At 37.9% G+C, this 21455-nt stretch overlaps 3 protein-coding genes and 1 pseudogene across 4 annotated transcripts; 1 reads left to right on the forward strand and 3 right to left on the reverse strand.

Moving 5' to 3' along the window:
* Window positions 1-584: 584 nt before the first annotated feature.
* On the reverse strand, window positions 585-4262 carry LOC145902853 (uncharacterized). The gene has a single exon (XM_082990948.1). It carries the CDS (start codon window positions 4260-4262, stop codon window positions 585-587), a length of 3678 nt encoding a protein of 1225 aa, XP_082847074.1.
* A 7308-nt stretch (window positions 4263-11570) lies between these two features.
* LOC145903586 (uncharacterized) lies at window positions 11571-12927 on the reverse strand. The gene is made up of 5 exons (XM_082991681.1): window positions 12777-12927; window positions 12598-12713; window positions 12375-12440; window positions 12228-12319; window positions 11571-12081 (listed from the first exon to the last, which is right to left on the reverse strand). The coding sequence occupies exons 1-5, from the start codon at window positions 12787-12789 to the stop codon at window positions 12060-12062; spliced, it is 309 nt and encodes a 102-aa protein (XP_082847807.1). The 5' UTR covers window positions 12790-12927; the 3' UTR covers window positions 11571-12059.
* A 1416-nt stretch (window positions 12928-14343) lies between these two features.
* Window positions 14344-18756, forward strand: LOC145902854 (uncharacterized). The gene is made up of 5 exons (XM_082990949.1): window positions 14344-14394; window positions 14579-14752; window positions 16322-16516; window positions 17925-18031; window positions 18567-18756. Exons 1-5 carry the CDS (start codon window positions 14344-14346, stop codon window positions 18754-18756), a joined length of 717 nt encoding a protein of 238 aa, XP_082847075.1.
* Window positions 18757-18882: 126 nt separating this feature from the next.
* On the reverse strand, window positions 18883-21175 carry LOC145902053 (abasic site processing protein HMCES-like; annotated as a pseudogene). The gene is made up of 6 exons (XR_014402572.1): window positions 21114-21175; window positions 20772-20983; window positions 20245-20450; window positions 19916-20086; window positions 19637-19779; window positions 18883-19366 (listed from the first exon to the last, which is right to left on the reverse strand). The product of XR_014402572.1 is annotated as an abasic site processing protein HMCES-like (transcript).
* Window positions 21176-21455: the final 280 nt, after the last annotated feature.

Below are 21455 nucleotides of genomic sequence, written 5' to 3' on the forward strand. Positions count from 1 at the left end.
AGTCACGCTATACCTTGCACTATGTCCATCATAGGTAACTTTGTTAAACGTTAGAGTAGTCACGCTATACCTTGCACTATGTCCATCATAGGTAAGTTTGTTAAACGTTAGAGTAGTCACGCTATACCTTGCACTATGTCCATGATAAGTAACTTTGTTAAACGTTAAGGTTGTCACGCTATACCTCGCACTATGTCCATGATGGGTAACTTTGTTAAACTTTAGAGTAGTCACGCTATACCTTGCACTATGTCCATGATAAGTAACTTTGTTAAACGTTAAGGTTGTCACGCTATACCTCGCACTATGTCCATGGTGGGTAACTTTGTTAAACGTTAGGGTAGTCACGCTATACCTCGCACTATGTCCATGATAGGTAAGTTTGTTAAACGTTAGGGTAGTCACGCTATACCTTGCACTATGTCCATGATGGGTAACTTTGTTAAACGTTAAGGTAGTCACGCTATACCTTGCACTATGTCCATGATGGGTAACTTTGTTAAACGTTAAGGTAGTCACGCTATACCTTGCACTATGTCCATGATGGGTAAGTTTGTTAAACGTTAGGGTAGTCACGCTATACCTTATCTTCCTAGTCGAAAATATTCCTTTCCGTGCATTTGGCCACTCTCTTTCGATAAAAAGTGAAGCACGTGAGCCATTTCGTGCACTGCGGTGTTGAAAAACTCATCTTCTGCACCGGTCGTGTCGGTAAATATTACAATAAAAAAAGCATTTACTGCGCTTTCGCAGACAGCAACACCGTAAACCGTTTTTTTGCACCTTTTTGGGTCTGGCATACACTCGTTGAATTCTTTCACGGTCATACATCCTATGGCATCATTGGGTTCAGGCAGTTCCCATTTTTTAGCTATTACACTGCATAGAAATGCATACATTTTTTGGGCCTCAGTGGTGTGCTGGTTGAATTTGCTTGCGTTTTTCAACTTTGCAAACATTTCCTTTATTGGCCTGCACTTCTCTTCCATTTGTTTCCGTACGCATGTACATTTTTTGCATGTCCATGCGGGGTCTTCGAAATTACCTATTTCGCAGAAGCTGTGGTACCATCGACTACACATAGAGCATTCTGCCATTGGTTCACCATTATCTGGCATTCGGCAATAACAATACATTTGGCTTTCCCCATGAAACAGATTTTTTTTTTCAAAACTTCTTTCTCCTTTATCTATTATTTTTAAAAACGATGAAATATCGCCTTGCTCAAAGCTCTCTATCAATGCCATTCGCATCTTTGTTTGATCAAAACATATCCTGCTTGGGTCCCGTCCCTCGCACAAGGAAACGGCGTATGCAATGGCGTATAAGCCACAGTCATTGCCTCCGTTTTGCTGCTGTACGTTGGCCACATGCGTAACCAAAACACCAGTCGGTCTACATAACTCACACATTGATTTTTCCATTTCAAGTGGATAACTAATATTTTTGCCCTTTTTACTTGACGACAATAAACTGTCGTATATTGTGGCATCGCGTCGTATCAAATCATCATTATTTTCGTTGAATAAGTCTGATATTGTTATCCAGTGGCTGTTTCGAATGTTTAGAACTTGAACGAAGCCTTGTTTACCGGCAATACATTGAAACCCTTCTTTCTTTGCTACAATGACGTCTTTTAATCCGTTAAGGTTAGGACACTTCAATAACTTCATTGCAGCATTGACAATTTTGTCGTCAAGCCAGTCTCCTTTCGTGATGGCGTTTTTATCTTTTTCCTTTAAAAACAGATCTTCAATCCAGTATTGATCCAGTATTGATCCATCATTAGTAGCTGAACACTGCATAAATATTTGGCTTTCTGTTATTATTTCTGGTGGCAACATATCTAATATGGGAGAGGTTAACACTGTATCACAAAACACGTTTTTTTTTACTGTTGCTTTTTTCCTCGTCACCGTAACTCGACCGTACTGATCTTCTTGAATCTCATTTTTTGAAAACTTTTGCAAGCTTTCAAGTTTGGCAGTATTTAACTTGTTATTGTATAAGTCCATGTTCGATCGGAAAAGATATATATGATTAATAGCTTTCATTTGGTTTAAAAACCGTGTGTCGTGCCTATGGTTGGAATGAAGTTGTTCGTTGGCTTGAGTGTTAACCATTCCACGCAACTCTTTTACGAAAGTTACTCTGCGTAATATTTCTGCTTCGCCTTTTGCGTTAGTTTCATGAAAACGGTCAAACAGGCATAAATAAAAATTTGACCCGGATAGAGGGTGGTGTCTTGTGCCACTGCCATTTAACTTCAGATTTTCTAACCACGGGAAGGAAGTTTGCAAAGAGCCTTCTTTTGCCTTTTCTATATTTTCGGTTGTTGCTTCTGCAACCATGCCCTTGTTTGGCCAGAACATATCGACTTTTCTTTTATTTCCATGGGCTACAACAATATGGGCCATATCAATAATGCATATGTTGGGCTGATATTTCATTGATAGAAGTAAATCCACGTAGTCACGAGGACTTTCGGCCCGAAGAACAAATTTCAAAAAGTAAATGATTCCATGGGGGCAAGTTCCTGAGACCCATCCTCCAGAACAACCCCAAAGCTTACCGAAAACCTTCTTAAACTTTTGTGAATCCTTGGAAATAGCAGTTTTAATATTTAAAATAATGTCAAGCTTTGATCCCTTTGGGCTGCATCCAATGCTTTGTGCAAAGGTGGCAATTTCTTTAGAGGTCGCGTTTGAAAGCAACTCCAACAGTCTTATTTCTGTTATTTCTTTGCAGTCCACTTCGACATCTCCGTTATTTCTGTTAACTTTTCTGTGCTCTGTATTGTACAAAAGCGGCCCTTTTCTTGTGTGCTTTCCAATAAATGGCGACCATCCAAACAAAGAAGGTTTGACGGATAATTGTGGAATTTCATCAGATGAAAATCCGCGCGAAACCATGTTAAGTTCAACTTTGTTCCAAAATGCATCACTATCAACAAAGTCGTTGTTTTCGGTTTCATCCTTTTGGCTTTCTTCTGCATCATCAAGATCGGAAACTTGACATTTAAAGGCAATTTTTTTATTCAGATCCATGACTAATGTTGTTGGATGGTGCCCACACAGTACACAGAAATAATTGTAATCGTGCTGACTTAAACTATCAAAATGCAAATAAGCATTCAGCACAGTTTGCTTTCTAAGACTGGCTCCAACTTGACCTTCAAGCACCTTCACAATGCTTCCGATAGGAATGTGCTGCTGCAGGCAATCCCGCAGAAAATATGCGACCTCGAAATCCATCAAAAAAATATCATTAAAATTGTGCACTCCGTGATCTGACTCTTGGTATCTGTAGTAAACACCACAATGTTTACATGGCTTGAAAAATGTTTGAAAATTATGGAGTACACCAGAAAAAGACAAAATTGAGGCCATTGTTGTGATTCTGATTGGTTTTTCCAAATTTGATTTGCAGTAGTAGCAAACGGTTTCAGTTGGAACAAGCTTTTTTGTTGTAGGTAAATTTTTTATTTTTTTTTCTCGGTTTAATGGTATGGATTTGGCAATTTTAAGGTAGTTGCACATTTTCAACAATATTTCAGGGTTTTGTGGTGGGTACAGCACATTGCCTAAATCCATGTCATTTGATACTAATTCTTCGTCGACATCCATTTTTTGTTCTAATTTGAAATCCTCGTTTACTTCTGCCAACAGCCAACCCTTGAAGTCATCAAGAAGATTTTGTTGCCTGAAATACCACAAACACAAGTATTTGTGCATGCACGATCGCTTGCGTGAGCAACAACGGCAATCTAAAGTGCTGTTTTGTAAATCTGCGGTGACCATAACTCGCCCGAATTTACAGTAGTAATGCACTGCTCCAGAGAAAACAGAAAAGTGCAGAAACCGCTTTCCATCTTCGACAGCAACGATTGCAGGGCAATTATTTTCTGTGGCCATATTTCTTATTTGTTTACAGGCATCAATACTCGAGTCTTTCATCATTTTGTACCCTCCGCTGCGCGACAGATCTTCAAGAAACTTGTCTTGCAACTGAAAGTTTTCTGCAATTTCTGGAAATGCTTCCACTTTTCTGAGATGTTCACATTCGGCACCTGGATAGCCGCTTCTTCTTGCAACCCTCATGCAGTCCATGCACGTTTCGTTCTCGCACTCGGGATTTGACTGTAAGTGCTTTCTTACGTGAATTCTGTAGCCTACACCACCCCCTTGACTTTTTTTTACCACAAACAGACCTTTGGTACGATCCACACATATACTGATTGGTGTGATTTCGTGCTGATGCATATCACGACAATGCCTCGGAATGCTGCGTTTGTTCATTGTTTTGTCGCATAACGGACACGATTTTGTTTCATTTAGTTTTACACATTTGGGGTCCGATTCAGGCTTGCAAGTATTTTTACGAGGTCCAGCATGAGTACAATTGCCAAATTCACTTTGGACTGTTGATTTTCCGCTAACAGATGCAACTTCTGGGGCAAATTTGTGACGCTGTAAATGGGCGATAAACCGTGTCCGTTTGGAAACAGATTGTTTACAGACTGGACAATGAAAATGGGAACAAGACATAACCACACCTTGATGGGGCAAGAAACATGGATAACATACCTTACCATCATGACTTATGGCACGTGACTGATGAGTTTGTCTAAAATGGCGCTTGCATCGATTTCTGGTCGGAAATACTTTTAAACAATACCTGCAGTGCGTATGAATTCCTTTCGACAAACAAGTTGACGATACACCCTTACACAAATCAAACCAACTCTCAGTCTCGCTATGGAAAAAATCTTCGGAGTCCTTCATAGCAAACACTAAAAAGCGTACACCGTCACAAAATGGTGTTAACCTGAATATTCTCCGTAACAAACAGAAACTTACTTGATTGAAAATCCGGGTGTTTTCAAATTTTTATCAACTACTTAATTTTTTTAATAACTGCAAACCTGCAAAAGTTAAAGACACTGTTCAGTTTTATCGGAAATGTGGATATAGCGTGACTACCCTTACGTTTAACAAACATACCTATCATGGACATAGTGCAAGGTATAGCGTGACTACCCTTACGTTTAACAAACTAACCTATCATGGACATAGTGCAATGTATAGCGTGACTACCCTAACGTTTAACAAACTTACCTATCATGGACATAGTGCAAGGTATAGGGTGACTACCCTAACGTTAAACAAAGCTACTTATTGCGTCACAATGCAAGGTATAGCCGGACGACCCTAACGTTTAACAAACTTACCTATCATGGACATAGTGCAAGGTATAGCGTGACTATCTTAACGTTAAACAAAGCTACTTATTGCGTCACAATGCAAGGTATAGCCGGACGACCCTAACGTTTAACAAACTTACCTACCATGGACATAGTGCAAGGTATAGCGTGACTACCCTAACGTTTAACAAACTTACCTATCATGGACATAGTGCAAGGTATAGCGTGACTACCCTAACGTTTAACAAACTTACCTATCATGGACATAGTGCAATGCATAGGGTGACTACCCTAACAATTAACAAACTTACCTATCATGGACATAGTGCAATGCATAGGGTGACTACCCTAACAATTAACAAACTTACCTATCATGGACATAGTGCAAGGTATAGCGTGACTACCCTAACGTTTAACAAACTTACCTATCATGGACATAGTGCAATGTATAGGGTGACTATCTTAACGTTAAACAAAGCTACTTAATGCGTCACAATGCAAGGTATAGCCGGACGACCCTAACGATTAACAAACTTACCTATCATGGACATAGTGCAAGGTATAGCGTGACTACCCTAACAATTAACAAACTTACCTATCATGGACATAGTGCAAGGTATAGCGTGACTACCCTAACAATTAACAAACTTACCTATCATGGACATAGTGCAATGTATAGGGTGACTATCTTAACGTTAAACAAAGCTACTTATTGCGTCACAATGCAAGGTATAGCCGGACGACCCTAACGTTTAACAAACTTACCTATCATGGACATAGTGCAAGGTATAGCGTGACTACCCTAACGTTTAACAAACTTACCTATCATGGACATAGTGCAAGGTATAGCGTGACTATACCCTAACGTTTAACAAACTTACCTATCATGGACATAGTGCAAGGTATAGCTTGACTACCCTAACGTTTAACAAACTTACCTATCATGGACATAGTGCAAGGTATAGCGTGACTACCCTAACGTTTAACAAACTTACCTATCATGGACATAGTGCAAGTATAGGGTGACTATCTTAACGTTAAACAAAGCTACTTAATGCGTCACAATGCAAGGTATAGCCGGACGACCCTAACGTTTAACAAACTTACCTATCATGGACATAGTGCAAGGTATAGCGTGACGACCCTAACGTTTAACAAACTTACCTATCATGGACATAGTGCAAGGTATAGCGTGACTACCCTAACAATTAACAAACTTACCTATGATGGACGTAGTGCAATGTATAGCGTGACTACCCTAACGTTTAACAAACTTACCTATCATGGACATAGTGCAATGCATAGGGTGACTACCCTAACAATTAACAAACTTACCTATCATGGACATAGTGCAAGGTATAGCGTGACTACCCTAACGTTTAACAAACTTACCTATCATGGACATAGTGCAAGGTATAGCGTGACTACCCTAACGTTTAACAAACTTACCTATCATGGACATAGTGCAAGGTATAGCGTGACTACCCTAACGTTTAACAAACTTACCTATCATGGACATAGTGCAATGTATAGCGTGACTACCCCAACAATTAACAAACTTACCTATCATGGACATAGAGCAAGATATAGCGTGACTACTCTTACGTTTAACAAACTTACCTATCATGGACATAGTGCAAGGTATAGCGTGACTATACCCTAACGTTTAACAAACTTACCTATCATGGACATAGTGCAAGGTATAGCTTGACTACCCTAACGTTTAACAAACTTACCTATCATGGACATAGTGCAAGGTATAGCGTGACTACCCTAACGTTTAACAAACTTACCTATCATGGACATAGTGCAAGTATAGGGTGACTATCTTAACGTTAAACAAAGCTACTTAATGCGTCACAATGCAAGGTATAGCCGGACGACCCTAACGTTTAACAAACTTACCTATCATGGACATAGTGCAAGGTATAGCGTGACGACCCTAACGTTTAACAAACTTACCTATCATGGACATAGTGCAAGGTATAGCGTGACTACCCTAACAATTAACAAACTTACCTATGATGGACGTAGTGCAATGTATAGCGTGACTACCCTAACGTTTAACAAACTTACCTATCATGGACATAGTGCAATGCATAGGGTGACTACCCTAACAATTAACAAACTTACCTATCATGGACATAGTGCAAGGTATAGCGTGACTACCCTAACGTTTAACAAACTTACCTATCATGGACATAGTGCAAGGTATAGCGTGACTACCCTAACGTTTAACAAACTTACCTATCATGGACATAGTGCAAGGTATAGCGTGACTACCCTAACGTTTAACAAACTTACCTATCATGGACATAGTGCAAGGTATAGCGTGACTACCCTAACGTTTAACAAACTTACCTATCATGGACATAGTGCAATGTATAGCGTGACTACCCTAACAATTAACAAACTTACCTATCATGGACATAGAGCAAGATATAGCGTGACTACTCTTACGTTTAACAAACTTACCTATCATGGACATAGTGCAAGGTATAGCGTGACTATACCCTAACGTTTAACAAACTTACCTATCATGGACATAGTGCAAGGTATAGCTTGACTACCCTAACGTTTAACAAACTTACCTATCATGGACATAGTGCAAGGTATAGCGTGACTACCCTAACGTTTAACAAACTTACCTATCATGGACATAGTGCAATGTATAGGGTGACTATCTTAACGTTAAACAAAGCTACTTAATGCGTCACAATGCAAGGTATAGCCGGACGACCCTAACGATTAACAAACTTACCTATCATGGACATAGTGCAAGGTATAGCGTGACTACCCTAACAATTAACAAACTTACCTATCATGGACATAGTGCAAGGTATAGCGTGACTACTCTAGCGTTTACAAAGTTTTTATCGTGGACATAGTGCAAGGTATAGGGTAAATGATTTCAATTACCCCCTTTGGATGAAAATATGTACTATCCCTGTTTGCCGTTGCAGTCACGTGTTTAGGTTACCGATTTTGTCCAGTTTACTGATCTTGGACGCTTACCTATGTTGTCCGTAACGTTACAGCCCTATATGAAATTAGTCAGGTAACTAGTCCTGAAGATAATCATAAAAATGTTGTAACATGTCACTTGAAACCGTAAGATTTGCTATGGTAAACTACAAAATTTATAGTTGGGAATATAGTATATGGTTTGAAATAAAATTTAGGCTACACTGGTGTTTTTTTGTCAACTAGCCTCCCTCTGGTTGATGGAAACTGGAGCAACAAACAATCAGCGTCGTACGTATCCTAACAACGTGACGTTTGGACCGATACTTTCGTAAATTTTCTTTCGATTTTACGGACCAAAATTATTTAGGCCAACAGATTTTTTGATCTTAAACGCGTATCTGCAGTAAAGAAACTCGTCGGATTTGGCTTTCTTTACCGTGGTAATCACAACATTTATTTACAAACAGAAAATGATCTCTGGCGCCCACCGCCGATAAACCTGCACTGTTAAATTTATTTTTACTTCAAAACAAAACTCATGACTTTATCAAAAGAACAAAATGTAGCGAAAATACCTGCTCTAAAATATACCAGCAAACGTTTTGATTGCATCCACAATTTTCGCAGTGTCAATGATTGTTAATACAATCGAAACGTTCGCTAATACTTGGGCTGTAGTGTTTGTCTACTCAAGAATATGTTTACTTTGCAAAACCAAAATTGTGACGATTTCGTATGCTAAACTTATCCTCTCAATGCAAAAACATTAGGGATTGATAGTTATGCTTTTAGGTCACGCCATTTGGTGGATTGCATCAAAATCGTGTTACGTTTCTGCCATAGACACTGCCAAAACCTTACAACACTGCATATAAACTAGGGTTACATTAAAGCACGAAGGCCAGAGTTGTGTCAGTCGCCTTGACAGCTTTTGAGTCCCAATTTGGACGGCGTCTGAGTAATAACCTTTTTTGGTCGTGTGTCTGTGATGACCTTTTTTAAGTGTTTGTAACTATGGATTATTAATTGAAAGTTGCCGGCTATTAAAAGTGCCATGTTCGAGATCCCGACATTTAGGCAGTTTTTGCCGAACGCAAAGTTTTATGTCAAAATTCCGGACACTTACAAAACATAGCCTACATCTGGCGTCTCTAATATAAACAGAATAAAGAAGCCACCTAAGATCCATAGCCTATATCTTGTTCTATGTCCGTTTTTGTCTTTTCAAAGAAAGCCAATTTTCTGAAAAGAGTTACTGCGCAGGCGTGAAACTTCAACCAACAACCGCTTCGAGTGGTTCGCGAAGCGTCACCACCAAAATTACGGGCTCTACAATCACAGGGGGAGAATATGATATCTGTGCAGGAAACATCAACATTTTTGAATAATTTTCTGAAATTCTCCAACTTCAATTGTGCTTTGTATGCAAACTTACTTTTCTGTTAACAAGTCGCTATCTTTATTTAACGAGAAAAGCGAAGCAGTGAAATGCATTTTATATTTGTCGGACAGTTCATGCAAAGTTTAAAACTTATCAACTTATTATATATTCTGGTATGACGCCAGCGGACCCTTAGGATATAGTTTTCGGCGAAATTCATTTTTAAAAATTACAATAAACCATAGCTAACTCTAATCTCAAACACATTGTTTCAGACAATTAAATCCCGATTGTGGCACTTTCTTTACTATATAAGTGCACGTGCTTTGTATCCGGTTTATAATAAACAATTTGTACGACATTGTAATATGGATCTGATGGGATCAATAACCATTGGCGCTCATACCCACAAGAGATGGAGGATATGTTGCCAAAGGGTCTGCGTGGGTGCTGAAATTTTATGCTCGTTTAGTTAATACCTTATTACGTCAATATCTGGCAAAGTGTCATTAGGACCACAGGAATAAGGCTGTTCTGAGGCGGCGCAGTTATATCTTTTACCATGTCAGTACCGAGAGAAAATCAAATAGTTTTATGTTACGTGAAAGCTTAAATCCCCAGGAGGGTTGTAATTTTGTTGTATCACGACAATGGTTGGCTAAACTTGAATAGTAAGATTAAGCTATAGACTGTGTACCTTCAAAGGCAAAATCTCGCTTCAGAGTTTATTAATCTCCTTTCTTCTGATTTTGAAATAACTCAATCTTCGAAATAATATTTCAATTTTATTCTTATCAAGTGCCAATATCAGGACACAAGGCGGGCAACGTTAACTTCAATCCTTTTCACAGTTTACGTGGCACCGATAGAAATAGAATAGAAAACCTATTCAACGTTAACTAGAAAACCTGAACGGGATTCGTGGCCAGTATGGGCAGGTGATTGGAAGCATTAGTCAAGCGCCCGACCCATATACCAAGAAGAAAACCTAATCGGGATTCGTGCCCACGATATCCAGGGTTCAAACTCCGGTGTGGGCAAAAAAAAAGATTCGTGGCCAGGATGACCTGGGTCAGTACACGACACTTTAAAGATTGGCAAAAATCGTAGTTGGAGATATGCCTGCTTCCTCAACCAAAAGTGAAAGTAGAAAAGTGAGCAACAGTTACCAATGCCAAGAGTTTTTGGGTCCCTTAGACTCTAAGGGATGTACAACGTCAGCTGCAACACTCAACAAGACTATTACATGCGGTTTGCCGTTGCAACAGATTGTGGTCACGTAACAGAGTACATACCAGCAAAAAGGGGTGTCTGGAGGGGGGCATTTCATTGTGAATTTCGTACTTTAATTTTGAGTCGAGAAAACGGGAAACTCATACTCTTGACCCAAACAGACCGTAAAAGCGAAGCCACAAGATGTACATTCTCTAAAACAGAAGGGAACAACGTTTTAAAATAAACGAATTCCACAAGCGAAGCGAAGTATAATGTTCGTCCACGATGCGGCGTTAAGCTGAAAGAAATATGTTATAAATGTGAGTTGGATGGCGATTGGCAACGACTGACAAGGCGCTGAAAAAAAAAGGTCGAAAGGAAATTCGTCACGCTTACCGAATAATATAATTTTAAAGGAGTAAAGCAAAATGGCCGCCTTTGAAAGAGAATTTACCATTACCACTCAACAGACAAGTTTAAAAAAACTTTATTAAATGCCCTCGAGATCCTTTAATGCAAGCATTTTGTGGACAGCGGTCGCATTCTGACACTGCAGATGGCATTCAAACCTTTAAATTGTCCGGACATACACGTACATGCAGTACTGTGTCGAATGTTCATACTAGTTGCAGAAATGACCCAGCAGGAAATTCATCAGAATCTACCTTCGTCTACGTTGGACAACGAATTCCGTACTCTCTCCTCTTGGCCGGGTGCCGGATTTAATAGAAAAACTGCTTTTATTTACATCTAGTTTTATATAGCAGTCCTGTATTACGGAAATTGGTCAAACATATTCACCAGCATAGTTTAATACAACAATTTGTACAAGAAAGACAAGAAGCAAACTGATAACAGGAGGCTTGTTTTTTTTATTAATCGGACCATTAAAAACTTAGATTATATGGAAATTGCGACCTTCAGTGAAAGCAACACGGTAAAAGCCATATAAACAATGTACAATCAACTGTTCATTTAATAGCGTACAGATGACATTAACACTTTTTGGGTATGCGCTTATATGAGGGCATTTATAGTCGCGACCCTTTTCTCCAATTCACCATGAAAGTGATGTGTTTTGTATTAGACAATTTGTACAAGTTAGTAGAATATGGCATTAAACCAGCATGGCAGTGTTGAAACACAAAATTTGTACAGATTCCTCGTTGAAAAGCAAGTATGTGAAACCGACTTGAGTCCTGGCCTCGACTTATCACATAGGGTATATTGGCCGAAGATGGATGTACTGCAACGTCAGCGACAGCAAGTTACGAAGTTCGTGCAGTAAGACTGTTACATGCGGATTAAAGGCTGCCTGAAATTAAAAAATGCCATTCGTAAGGAAGGATTGTAACTTAGCAGAAGTCCTTGATATCAGACTTTGGTCACGTATAGTCTACATTATTTGGAATGAATCAAACATGTTTAACGCGACACAAAACCTGCATCATGCTGACTTACAATGGCACATGCTCTGCATCCATCTGGCAGATCTGTTGGCAGACAACCTCGATTTTGAGCAGCGATTTTCTTACTTCGTTACTGCATCCAAACTAAACAACACATCAATCAAGTTTTTATTCAGAAATTGTCTTTAACAGACTTTACCGTCTCGTTCTCCTTTGCTCTTTCGGCAGGCTCCACGCGGTTTCGGCAAAGACTGAGCTTATTCACCTGTCGCAAAAAAAGCTTTTTAAAATTTCAGTACAAAAGGACAAGCTTTAATTCGATGACTAGTTTTAATATCGTTTGATGTCTTTGAATCCCTATACCCCATAGTCATCATTTATTTACTTTAATAGCAATCAGCACATTTTCAGATGTATTTTACCTGATGTGTGTTGCACAACATGCTGAAAGCTTTCATTAATCCAACCCGAAAAATTCGCACTTCAACTTCGCGCGAGCCTTCCAGTGGCAAAACCATTAACACCAAAAGACTAAGAACTGCAATAAATATATTTATGAAGAGAATATATCAACTTTAATGTGGCCTAGCCATCAACCCACCTTGGAACCACATTGTTGATCTTGTTGGTGAGCGGGTTGCTGATGAATCTTCTTTGAAAGATTTTGTTCGCAAAGGGACTGACAAACTAAATATTTGGAATGAATATAAACGTAGCACAGGACTTTGCGCAATGCGGCGTCTCGTCTAAAGTGAGGTTCCAGCAGGACTACCAATTTTGGTCTTTCTTTTATATCATTCCCTGGATCAACCACTTTTTCGTTTCTTTGCAATCAAAATGTATTTAAACCTGTGCCTTTTTCATACAGCGCACAAGGCCCAGTTCGTCCCGCAGCCAAATGTCACACGTGGATCGCACGATATCCCACCACATCCACTGCTGCAGGATTAGCAACCCACAGTTTGCAGTCCAATGTCACCCTGTAAATAATGCAACATAAAACATTAACCGCGTCATTATTGCAGCAAACCATGGATGTGAATGCCAGACCCACGCGGCTTCAAAAATTTACAATAAACGGATATCACGCTGAAAGTTCCTATCGGACACACAGCTCTTTAGACGTTTTATATCAAAAAATATGTTTTAATGTCTTTTCAGGCTAAATATATTGTTCTGGTATAGCTTGGTTTAAACAGAATTGTTTCCATTATTTGTTTTGATATCACCGGTATGTATAATTTTCGGTGTAAATCGGAGCATTTGGGCACAAGGTGGTAAAATTTTTGCATCCGTTACCGACACGACAGTTTATCTAATGTTTGTGTTCGACCATAACTGAAAACAGACTGTGAGACATGACTGACGTCACCGCATGCACATTTGTGGCTAGAAAGTGAAATTGTGACGCAAACCCGCCGAAATGAAAATTTGCCACTAAATTCCGCATGAACAGATTTCAAACTTAAAGGTACACTGAATGCTGAAATGCATTTTAAATGCTCTGCACGAAAACACACGTTTCAAAAATGGCGTTTCAAAATAGCAAGGAAATGCAAATTACAAAACCTTCACTTTTGCACGCAAACGCAAATCGCACGTGACTGTACGTTTGAATTGTGCGTTTATTACCCATCCCGGTATGAATCGCAATTGAACTGTTATCAAAAACTAGACACATCGCAAGGTGCCGCAACATGACGACATTTGTACGATTTTGCGCGGAAAGCATTCAGTGTACCGAGCCCAAACCGGATACGAACAGCACTCGTGGCCACTTGCAATAAACTTTGTACATACGACTATTAAAATAATCACTTGCCAAATTTGGGTTGCATGAAAAATAAACAATTGCTGATGAAGCTACCAGACATAATATAAAGGTCTTGTGGGGTAAAAATCCCCATAGTTTTTGAGAAATAAAAATTACAAGTTCCAAACAATAACTTATTCGCATTTTGAACAAACTGCTTATTCACTGAACTCATAAGGAATCATGAACAGCAGAGCAATAGCTTTTGGAGTTCCTTTTTAAACGAAAATCAAAACTTCGCCATATCGCTAGTCGATGCAAACATCAACTACGTATTTCACAATCGCTATTCTTAACGCACCGTTGCTCATCGTCTTGTTGGCAAAACTGTGTCATCGTCAGTTGCGCTATGAGTATGGTGCGGGAACGAAGGATGTGTGGTGAAAGTTTGCGACAAGACAAGCTCGTGGCTTATTTACGGTTGTATAGAACAAGTGCAGGTTGGTATGACTTTTTATTAGCTTTAACGACCTTGTAAGACGCTGCCACATCGGCATAAACTGATTTTTGCTACGACGTTTGCCTTTTCATTAAAAACTGTCGTTTTTGCTCGTGAAACAATTGATCACATACATACTGCCGGCAACAAGATTATACATGTTGCAAATTATCATTATTTCTGCCTCGTTTTATTTTATTTTTTTTTATTTCTGCCAATAAATACATTTGAAGGTATATCCCAGAAGGTGCTGGCAACGTTGATATCGTACGGATTTTGTACCAACGTCAAAGAACGCGACATATCCATGCTTGAAAGGCGCAAGGTACGAAGTTGTCTTCGAAAGAGTCGGGTTTATGAAGTCACACAGCTTTGTAACGCTTCCCGCACGAAAAAATTGAGGTTACTAAAGTTCATGCGTGTAAGAGGTCTTTTGATTGAAAATTGCAAAATTGGAAAATATTTTACAAGCGGCAACATCACGTTATCCTCAAATGTAGAAGTGCCACCACACGCTGCTTACAATTAGGCCTCCTCAAACCCTGTATGATATTATTATATTTCGACGTTTGGCGATGTCTCGGAACCTTGTGGCAAACTATGATAACAAAGTCGTGCCAGAAAAGCTTTTTAAAGTAAACAAATAAATCAGTTACCACCTACCATCACCAACCTTCTTGTAACTTTAATACACTTAAAAAACACAAATAAAGAGAAAGTGGTCGAGTAAATAATTTTCTTTATTTATACATCTTCATTGCCACGTTGCCACCGTGTGTAACACTATCCAAACGCATCCTCCATTTATGATTGCAATGAATTGTTGTAGATAGCCGGTTGAGTCGTCCTTGCGATGACAACAAAACACCGTCAAAGCCTACTCCCCTCATTTCATTTCACGTAATAAAAAAAAAGTATTTTTTTGTAAAAAATTAATAAATTAAACTAAAAATAGATAATATACACGTGCGTCTCAAGTGCAGTGAATCTTTTTAAATGATTCGCTCGCGAAAATGTTTGGTAACTATACCGACGAAGCATATTGCAATATTATCACATTTGCCATGACAGTATAATCGTTTGTTTTACTGCACATAGAGATGAAGACACTGTAACTTAATCAAAACAGTAAACAAAAACGTTAAAATACACCGGGTTAACGACAAACAATTAACTGCTCTGACCCAGAACACGCGGTAGCACAGTGCTAACTAACATTAATATGACACATACAACACAAGATAAAATTTATTTTATCCTACTGCCGTCTTGACAAGCCTGTAAAACAGAAAATTTGTCCAGTTGTAATTTTCCAACATTCAGTTTCTGTGACAACCTCAATCCTATACAGTATACAACCACCAATCGTCCTTAAGCATGTATTCTACACACTGTCAAATACTTTCCGGCTGTCTATTGTTGTTGCAGGAATTTATCTGACAAAAGTTAAATTCATTGAAAACTACTCAAACAAAGGAACCGATCAGCGCCAGTATTAGCTTTTATTTAAAATGATTAACAATTGATAAAGACAGAAACTGACGAGGCCATAAGCTGATATCAGTATTTCTGTTCTTTTATTAATAGTTCATTATACGCTAATCGTCTTCCTCTTTTTTAGCATTGTTTTGGTAATTGACAAAGGACAGATCCGTCAGAGTAGAGCAAGTTGTTTCCTGTATTCTTTGACATTTACTTATCCGCAAAGCTAAACAAAATAAAATATAAGGGCGCAAGAATAAAATATGGACGGCCTTACAAGATATGCTTTTACACCTTGGCCTTATACGCAAATAAAACCCCTCAAATTAGACCCGGGTTAAGTACTCAAGTAATGTATTCATATATAAAAAGGCGTCTTCCTAAATAAACTGACAGTGGTACATCTTGACAGCTACCAATGGAAAGGGAAGAAGAAATTTTAGCTGTTGTCAGAGATTGGTTTTGCCTGATGAATATTGATCACCCAGGAGTTTGGGTGACTCCCCGAACATGCAACAATTCTGATGGAAAAGTGAGAAGTTTAAACCTAGCGGCGAAATCGTGTCTTCGCATGATATTTTCAATTAACAACAAACCATCTAAAGCAGTAAGTAATACGCCAAGAACCTTTTTCGACTTTTACCCACTTGTATTGATTACCAGTAAAAAAGAATAACCTACAACAAAGCCAAATGTCATTCACCTTTAGTTAATTTCCAACCAAAAGGAGTTTAAAATTAACTTCTGAACAGCTACAAAACAAAGAAAAATGCTTTGAAACAATCTCATCAGAAATTGTTTAGTTTTGAATCTTGTCGGACAATAAAAAAAGTCGTTTGACATGAACACAAATAATATAATAGAGTTACACCAAATAATAGGACCAAACTAGAATAATACACAGTAAAGACTAAAACTGCCATTGGTATACCGCCGGAGAAAGCGAAACATTACGTTACACTATTTGAGTTATTTTCGGTCAAGAATCGGAAGAAACTCAAACCACCTCCGTAACCCTCCATAACCTTCCGTATCAAAAACCGTTTTGAAAAAAAGCCCAAAATTCTTCAAATAGTTTAAAAATAAATTGTTTTTTCAATTTATTTCTTGACGCCTTCTGCTACAATTACCTGGTGACCGAATCTTGCCAAATATCATGCACATTTTGTTTTACACAAGTATTTCTTGTGGAATAGTAAACGTTGATGTGAAAGTTTTTTGCAATTTAAGCAAAACAGCCTACGTCAAAAACAATTTGCCACGTACAAAGTCATAGCTATTAGTGAGTGTGAACAAAATGGCCGAAACAGGGACTGGAGTAGTCAAATTTACCATATCAACACACAGTGTTCATCTACCACAAGTTTAAAGTAAACTGCATGGTAATACCCTCGAGCAATGGTATCCGTATTGTATAAGCATTTCGCAGAAAGCGGCCGCTAACCGAAACACCAAAGTGTATGCACCTGAACCTGGATGTTTGTCTAGACGCGTACGTGCAAATATGCACAAAAACAAAACCAAATCCTGTCAGCTTTAAACCCGCTCGTCACTAATCACAAAAATCAAAATATCAAATTTTATCGATCGATGGAAAAATATATGTATTTCGTAATTTAGGAAACTATAAACAGGGTTTTGGTACAAGTGTGCTGTTTAGATAACAAAGTTAAACTAATCTCGAATTATTTTCTCCAAAGCGCAATGTTATATCAGCCCTGTTATGTTCGTTTGTCGTAACGAGAGCCCAATTATTCAGCCAACCTTTGAAACAATCGTAGCAATTCCGCATAGTGCATAGTATGTTCTTAGGTACAGCAGTAAAAATAAACATATATTCTTGCTATAAAATCAACATACAATGTTTTGAGACTCTGCCATTGAATTGTTTATGACGTCAGATTGATTTACTTCCAACAATAAACAACATGCTCCTTGGCAAATTTGTATGACGCACTTTAGTCTCGTGTCAAGTTCTACATGAATATATATATTAATTAATCATACCTTTTTAGCAGTTGGATCTCATTTCAGTGGTGATTGGAGTCACCCAACATTGCCTCCAACGGTGGTTCACTGCGCACAAATCCTTCCGCAAAAGACGAAGTTCTCAGAAATCAAGGTGAATCGTCAAAAGAAATCAGTTTCATGTTTTTCTTGTTATTTAGTATTGATGATAATTAGCTTCACGAAAGCTAAAAATAAGAAAACGTCTATGTTGGCATTAAAAGCCTCATATTTGTTTACCACAACTGCAGTGCCTTAATGCATATTTTCACAACAGAGAAAATTTAATTATGATACAGATATTTCCAAAAACGAAACCTAAAGGTTTAAAGGCATTAAATAAAACTAAAATTTGTAAGTAACAATTTATCTACCACCAACGCTGCAAACTGCAAAACGTACTGGAACTGCATTGTTGCACCGAATCATCGCTGCGGGTTATGACGCTTGAAAACAGTTTTTGTGTTCATTGATGTGTTTCTACCAGACTTGGACAACTATGTTTTTTTTTCTTTGAGACTGAAATAAAAATTTATTTTTTAAATTTTTCGATTAAATTATAATGAAAATTTGAAATGCATTTTTTTTTGTCAAGTCTGATTTCTTATATACTGGTCGTATAAATTTAAATTGACGTAACTTTTGCTTAGGCGACATCGAAACTCATATGACCGGGCGAAATTGCAAGACGTGTCGATTTTTCAGGGAGTGTCATCAGTTTCTAATTTTTCTTTCGAACAACCGTACGCAGTTTCGGTTGTAGAATCTACCAAGGAAATCCATAACGAAAGTCTACCTTCGTTTACGTCACTCACCGAACTGCGTACAGTCTCGCCTTAGTCGTGATCACCTGTTCTATTCCGGAAAGTTCTTTTTCTATTTGATATTTTTGCGTTCGGGTTTCCTTCCATTTTGTGTTGTGTCGTCAGTCTGATTTGGTCACAGTCTATTTATTTTGTTGTTTTTATTTCATTTTAGGTCGATTTATTCGTTTTCCGGCATTTGTGAAGTTGCAACCCGATATTAAATTTACCACGCAAATACACATAATGCAATAGTAAAAAAGCTGCACTAACATGCACATGTGGTTGGCAGTAAATAACACAATAAAACAGAAACAATATTAAGAAAAAAACAATGACAGTAAACACATGCAGAATTAAAATACAAAGAACGAGAAGTTAGAGAAAACATTAAGGCACTATTTACAAAAGTCCTGGTTTACTTTAACATTGCCATCATTTTTGGCTTGTTTGATGAACTTGTCCATTGAACCAGTAGCGACCTTGTGCTTTCGTTTTGCTGGAGAAGATTGATCAATTGGCAGGGATGATGGTTTTGATGGTGATGATTTGGCAGTAGACAGCCACTTCATCATAGACTTGCTCTCATTTTTATATTTTGATGGAGCAGAATTTTTCACATCAATGAGGTTTACCTCTTTCCAGCACTAAATAGTCAGGTATTTAGGCACAGTTTATAACAAAACAGTTTTGAAACAAAAGGAAAAAAGAGCTGGATAATGTTAAACCAGTATGCTTTAAATATAACTCATGATGTTGTTTAAAAATAACTCGTGATGCAGCAAATTATGTCCAAGCCTTACATTCTTGAGAAATGCAATCAAAAAGTTGAAAGAAAACAATGAATAAAATGCTGAAATATGAACCATTTTTGTGCCTTTTAAGCCTTTCATCTTACAACACTGAACAAATCTTACTTCTGGGCCATGATTTCTTGAATTGTTCACAAAACTTGAAACTGGATGCCACTTGAGACAATCTTTTGGCTTGATAAGTTTTAATGCTTCATCAAGCAGTACATTTTTGGAATCCAACCACATCTCCACTTCTTCGTCGTTTGCTTGGAAATAAAATGTTTTGCGATAAAAGCCAACACCAAGAAAGTTCAATACATTTGGTTATCATTATCATTCTTCCTAGACATTGCTTTATAATCTAGATTTATTCTCGAATATCTCAAAAGTTATTGTATTCACCTAAGATAGCTGGCATCCTGTGGTGTAGCCATACAAAGCTTGGATCAGCATCCACTGTGATTACAGTAAAGGTGTATAGATCCTCATTTTCATACAAAGCTTTTTCAAAAATTCCTGCCATTGTTAGCATTCTAGTTGGTGGCTTGTTTTCATTTTGGTCTGTCTCAGGATCTGCAAGGTTACATACAGTCCATAGAGCAGTGATCAGCAAGTAATTACTACAAGTTATGTACCAAGGCTGTAATTCAGCAGTTTTAATTCTGACTTAAAACACATCTCAGGCCAGTTATCGAGAAAACAATTTACACAGAATCTTAATATAAAAATACCTGATTCTGTATGGTCAGAAAGGGTCTCTGGAAAATAAATATAGTAGGGTTGCTTTCCAGCAGAGGTACTGTTCCACTCGTAGAAACCCTCAACAACAATCGCACATCGCTGGCCCTTCATCAAGGGAATTTTGTCTGATTGTTTTTCCATCATGGTGTCAGTCCTGGAATTTCCATGCTGTAGTTCACTTTATCCATATTTTCACCTATCAATAAACTGCAGTCATTGCACCACACAATACAATATGCATCTTGCAAGATTTTGCAATGTAAGCAACTGGGGTGTAAACAGGTATTTTATGAATTTTTCTGCGTGATTATGGGTGTTTGATTGCTGATAGCCTTCATGGGCTTTATCGGTGCCCATGCCATTCAATTTCTTGTGGTTATTTTTCCTTCTACACACAAGATTTTTTACAAAAAAATTGATTACAAATATTACCACTATTATATACTATATATCAATGTTTAGCACAAATCAATAAAAGTTTGAAATACTTAAATATTATAAGGAACAAATAAACCACCTTTAAACCAGCGTGGTACTAGACCCCACCGCATTGCAGACAAAACCCTTTCACCATCGTCTATGCTTGTGTCTTTGTCATTGCTTTAAAAATGTTTTCCTTTCAAAAGGATTGGATTGTATGATTGTGGAGCTTTGTTATGGCTTGGGTAATATTTGTCTTTGTGTTTTGCCCACTTGGGATTTTTCGTTTTTCCATCCTTTCCTCTGTACCTGGGTTCAACAACCAGTGGTAAAAATAAACTGGTTAAAATAAGTTCTTTTGAGCTATTTGTAACCATAGTTTGTGTTTTCCTTGACAGTTAGTTTTGTTAATTTGCATTTATATAGTTTTTGATATTACCGGCATGATTTGCTCACATCATCTGGGTTAAGTGTACAAGCAGTTCGACCACACATGTTGCATATTGAACTGGGGTGTAAACCTAACCTACAAAATATAAATGTTTATTACTTCAGCACCAGAGCATTCCAGAAAACTTCAAGTACAGTGTAAAGAACCTTAAATTTTCGAATTTCAAAGACAGTGTTATAAAATAAACACAATTAAAGAATACACTACAAAAAAGTTTTCAATAATAAAACAAAGATCAATAAGTTCAGGCACAGAAATGTACATGTATATATAGAGATGTATGAATTTTTGAGCTTAATGAAGAATGCAAGGAATGAGCATTGAAATATT

This window comes from Ascidia mentula, chromosome 5 (assembly GCF_947561715.1).
Source record: "Ascidia mentula chromosome 5, kaAscMent1.1, whole genome shotgun sequence".
NCBI lineage: Eukaryota > Metazoa > Chordata > Ascidiacea > Phlebobranchia > Ascidiidae > Ascidia > Ascidia mentula.

Coding starts and splice junctions, on each gene's coding strand:
- LOC145903586 (XM_082991681.1), bottom strand. Junction 12,320..12,374: donor GAGCAAAGGAGAACGAGACG/GTAAAGTCTGTT, acceptor TGTGTTGTTTAG/TTTGGATGCAGTAACGAAGT. Junction 12,082..12,227: donor GATGCAGAGCATGTGCCATT/GTAAGTCAGCAT, acceptor TTTTAATTTCAG/GCAGCCTTTAATCCGCATGT.
- LOC145902853 (XM_082990948.1), bottom strand. CDS start 4,262: ATGCATCAGCACGAAATCACACCAATCAGTATATGTGTGGATCGTACC.
- LOC145902854 (XM_082990949.1), top strand. CDS start 14,344: ATGGTGCGGGAACGAAGGATGTGTGGTGAAAGTTTGCGACAAGACAAG. Junction 16,517..17,924: donor ACAACAAACCATCTAAAGCA/GTAAGTAATACG, acceptor ATACCTTTTTAG/CAGTTGGATCTCATTTCAGT. Junction 18,032..18,566: donor CGAAGTTCTCAGAAATCAAG/GTGAATCGTCAA, acceptor ACTTTTGCTTAG/GCGACATCGAAACTCATATG.